The sequence below is a fragment of the Pteropus alecto genome, unplaced genomic scaffold, assembly GCF_000325575.1.
Source record: "Pteropus alecto unplaced genomic scaffold, ASM32557v1 scaffold5, whole genome shotgun sequence".
Taxonomy (NCBI): Eukaryota; Metazoa; Chordata; class Mammalia; order Chiroptera; family Pteropodidae; genus Pteropus; species Pteropus alecto.
Window position 1 is genome coordinate 29,877,918 of NW_006441953.1, and position 4,499 is coordinate 29,882,416.

The following is a 4,499-nucleotide window of genomic DNA, read 5'->3' on the forward strand; positions in this document are numbered from 1 at the left end:
TTTTTTAATTTGATAAGCCCGCCGATACTAATGCTCATCAAAGGGAAAAGGCTTCTCTTTTTCTTCTTCCTTTTATTTAATTATTATCCTGTCAGCAGGTTATTGATGCAAAAAGAGAAAAAAAATGTATCTTTATCTGGCTCTGGCTGGAATTAGCTAGAAACTTCCAAATAGGAAGACAGGAAAGAATTAGCTAGGTTCTCAGCATGTTCTTCCTTCAGCCCACCTTGAATGAGCACCTACTGTGTGCCACATCCTATTACAGAAACGGTGTTGCAGACTCGAGCCGGAGACCTGAGCTCAGACCACGGTCCTGTCCCTTGTTAGCCGTGTAACCTTGGGCAGTTACGTAACTTCTCTGCGGCTCAGTTTCATCGTCTGTAAAATGGGCATCAGAATAGCACCTGCTCAGAGAGTGCGAGGGGGTTGATACATCAGGCCCTTCGCACAGAAGCCGGCACGTGGGAAGTGCTCGTACGTGTTAGTAATGACACTCCTGCAGGCCACACATCAGCGGGCAAATGCACATAAACAAGGCATCGCACTGATGCGTGCCATCTGTTCAGAAGGGGCAGACTAGCTCTGCCGGCATCCCGCGTACACCCCCAAAAATGTATCTCGGGATATGCCGTTGATAAACTTTAGAAGAATTTAAATTCTTGGGCCGGCACATGGACCTGGAATGCAGCAGGGAGCTGCAGAGGGCCCTGAAGGTTGGCAGAATCAGTCTCTTGGGACGTTTGAGAAAAAGCAGATGCTGTGAGCGATGGGGGACTTGCCGTGGGTAGTGACGGGGACAGCGGCATTCGTGACCGCTCTCTGTGTCCGGCTGCTACTTCAAGGGCTTTGTATTTCATGACTTATGTAATCCTCACAGCAACTCTGTAAAGTGGGTGTCAGCTGAGGACACCTTGCCCATGGTCCCGCAGCTCTGAAGGGTGAGGCCAGGTGCGAGCCTGAGCTACATCCTCAGAGCTGGCCGTGTCCCTTGCTTAGCGTCCCTTTGTTCCCCCCGCCTTCCGTCCCGTGCCGCCCTGCTCAGGCTCACCTCACCCCACTCCCACCGTAGCTTGCGTATAAATCCAGGGGGTGCACAGTCACTGCGGGCAGGGAGGGCATCGCCGTGCGCATCAGAGGTGGCCGCGGCCGGCCGGGCACACTCCTCCCCAGGCCACCGCACGCTTGTCCTCCGGCGCCCTCTCGTGGCCATGGGCCTGCTGGCTGCTGGCAAGTTTGTTTCATTGGAAGAGAAAAAGGTTCAAAGCCACTGTCCCTTGGGTTCCTTATGTGGCCTTCTGAATAACCCTCTGTGTCCTTGTCTGTAACTGGGGACTGTTATCCTTGCCACGGTCACACGTTATCAGAGCACAGACCCGTGCAGCTCAGCCAGCAGCGAGGCCTGGGCTGGGCCGTGCAGGCTGGGCCTGTCCTCGTGTTTAGTTCCTTAAAGACAGAAACTGGGGCAGCGCAGCACGGAGGGACGGGGGGAGCAGTGGGCTGGGGAAGGTGGCGGAGGCATCACAGAGCCTGCCAGGATGAGCAGCGCCTGGCCAGGCATCAGGGTGAGGGGCGGAGAGGGCCTTTCCGGAGGGCGTCCTGCGTGTGCAAAGGCCCGGAGGAGCTGCGAGCGGGCGTGCCAGGCCGCCAGGAGCAGAGAGGTGGGGGGACAAGGCGGGAGACTCAGCTGGGCCTGGTCCTCGAGGGTCGATGCGCTGTGCCTGGGAGGTTGGACTCGGTCCTGGAGGGTCTGGGCCAGAGGATGATAGTGTCACTCCCGTCTGCGGCTCAGTCAGGCCCCCTGTCTGCTCTGCGGAACCAGAGAAGGGACCTTGGCCATGGCCCAGGGCAGAGGTGACCAGGGCTTGAGCTGGCACGGCTACGGGCCACCAGGAAGGGCATGGAGAAGGGGCATTGGACCGGGCAGGATTGCGGGCATGGTGCAGGAGAAGGGGCTGCGGCCAGCTCGGGGGCCCTCGCCAGTGCCAGGCGGCTGGAGGGGCCGTCCCTGGGTGGGAAAGGACTCAGAGCTGCCGCTCTCACGGGGTCGGCTGGACACAGCGGCACCCTTGCCCTGTGCGTTGCCCCCTCTCATTCCCGCTGAGAGGGCAGGACCAGCCCTGCGGACCTGCGGGACGCGCCTCTGCCTCCCGACCGCGCGGCCTGCGTGGGGGAGGCGGCTTTCCCAGGAGCCTCGTCCTCCGCAAGGCTGACACAGTGGGTCGGGGCCGGGCCAGCCCAAAAGCCTGAAGCCGGGCCTGGGGCCTCCCTCCTGGATCCGTCTGACCTTGGCAGACTCCTAAACCTGCAGCACTCAGGCTCTCTGAGGCTCGAAGCCAGGAACTGTGACTTTTTCATCTCCCCTGCATTTCTGTCCCAGAGGCCCCACTGGGCTGGGGCAGGACTGGCTCCCAGGGCAGGTGGATCTTCCCTTTGACTGAAGGCGTGTGCCAAATTCCTTTCCGGAGGAGCAGGCCTCTGTGGGGCACTCCGTATGTACGAAGCTCTTGGCACGTGCCATCCAGCGGCAGCCTCGCCATGTCCCCATGAGTGACGACAGGGTCCCTGTCTGAGGATCAGACACTGGGGGCTCGAAGGGGAGCCGCTTCGTCTGCTCTGCCCGCAGGGAGGTGGGGGCGCCAGGACGGAACCTGTGAGCGCCAGCCGACCCTCGTGGCCAGGCGCTGGCCCAGGACATCCCAGCGTAACGTCCAGTGCGCTTCTCTCCTTAGGACACCCTGGAGAGGACCCTGGGCCGGGCGCACATGGCGAAGATGATCGAATCCCTGAAGCTGCAAATCCAGGAGGAGACCAGGTGCCGCCTGGCTGCCATCGCCCAGAGCCTGGAGCTGCTGACCGTGGAAAGGAAGCTGTCGGGGCAGCAGAAGGAGGAGCTGCTGACCCAGCAGCACAAGGCCTTCTGGGGGGAGGCCGAGCGCTTCGGCAGGGGTGAGCGAGCAAGGGCTCTGGCGCCCTGGTCTGGGGCATGGTCTTTCTGGGGTCCCCCATGCGGTGGGCCGTGGGGTGGCACTTGCAAGTGTCTCCGGGGACCAGTCACTTAAACTCTCTGAACCTCGCTCGCTTCTCCATAAAGTGGCGTTAGTGACGGCTGCCTCCTGCGGTCGGGCTTGCCCGCTCCGTGCATTCATTGGTGATTCAGGCTGACGGGGACCTCAGTGTCCTGCAGCAGAGCCACCTGGAACATGCAGAGGGCAGAGGAGGGTAGAAATGCCCAGAAGTCACGCGTACCTGTCAGCCACAGCCTCTGGCACAGCACGAGCCTCAGGGACGTACTTAGCAGCCAGTGGGTGAGGGTGGGGGTGGCGGAGCGTGCAGGGCAGCAGACGGGCCCAGTGTGACAGTTGTCACACAGTTCCTGCGCCCGGGCCGACCCTGGGAGGTGGCAGGGCAGGGCTCAGGGCAGCAAGGGCAGCCAGCATCACTTAGTGAGACCACAAGCAGAGACCTGGTCTTTCCCCTGTTGGGGGGGTTACCCGCTCTGCACCAGCATCCTCACGCCCTGGGCAGGAGGATGTCAGCATAGGGCTGCTTGTAGCCCTGGGGCCTGGACGGAGGCAGAGCCTGGGGCCTCCTGGGTCTCACTGGGACGGCTGCAGAGCGTGGCACCTGTATGCCTAACGGGTCCCCCAGACGGGCCTGGGCCCCGTAGGACCAGGAGTCTCCAGGTGTCTCAGTGAGCTCGGGCCACCATAGCGGGATGCCACAGACTGGGCGGCCTGAGGAGCAGGCCTGTATTGCTCACAGTCGTGGAGGCCGGAAGTCTGGGACCAGAAGTCTGGGACCAGCGTGCGAGCCGATTCGGTTCCTGGTGAGGCCCGTTCACAGCCCGCACACGGCTGCCCTCCCCCACGTCCCCACGTGGCAGAGAGCGGGCTTTCTCTCGTCCCTTCCTCTTACGAGGCACCAGCGCTGTGGATCGGGGCCCACCCGTGTGGCCTTTTAACCTTCATTACCTCCTCAGAGGCCCCATCTCCAGATGCAGTCACATGGGGGTTAGGGCCTCGGCATACGAATTCGGGAGGGCGAAGTTCAATCCATAGCACCAGGTCCCACCGCAGCTAGGGACCTGGTCCTCTGCGACACGCACGTCCCCTCTGCTGCCTTCCTGCTGCCCTTCAGAGATGGGGTCACGGGGCAGGCACATAGTCGTGGGACCTCGGGACCTCGACCGGGCCATTCCATAGAGGTTTTCCACTCAGCATCACAGCCTCTGTGACCCCGCGGGAGTCTGCTGTTGGCTGGAACCCTGGACTGTGTAGAACCTGAACACGTCTGGCCGTGGGGGTCATCGCACTCAGTGGCCGCACTCAGTAGGGAGAGACCCTGGCAGCAGGGAGTGGCTCGGATGAGATGCTGAAGCGGCCCCATAGGCCGGGCATCGCTGAACTTGGCAAAGGTGGGGAGGCGGGGGGCAAGGAGACCGTCAGGCGGTGGGGAGGACCTGGGCAGAGGGAGGGCTGGTCTCCCCTGGACACCTGGCC

The 4,499-nt window shown here is 61.9% G+C and overlaps 1 protein-coding gene across 1 annotated transcript in view; it reads left to right on the top strand.

The window, feature by feature from the left end:
- Positions 1 to 4,499, top strand: part of EVC (EvC ciliary complex subunit 1) — a 51,206-nt gene that overhangs the window by 15,981 nt on the left and 30,726 nt on the right. The window contains exon 9 of the mRNA XM_025051835.1: positions 2,730 to 2,946. Within this exon, the coding sequence (XP_024907603.1) occupies positions 2,730 to 2,946 (217 nt within the window). The remainder of the gene's footprint in view (positions 1 to 2,729; positions 2,947 to 4,499) is intronic.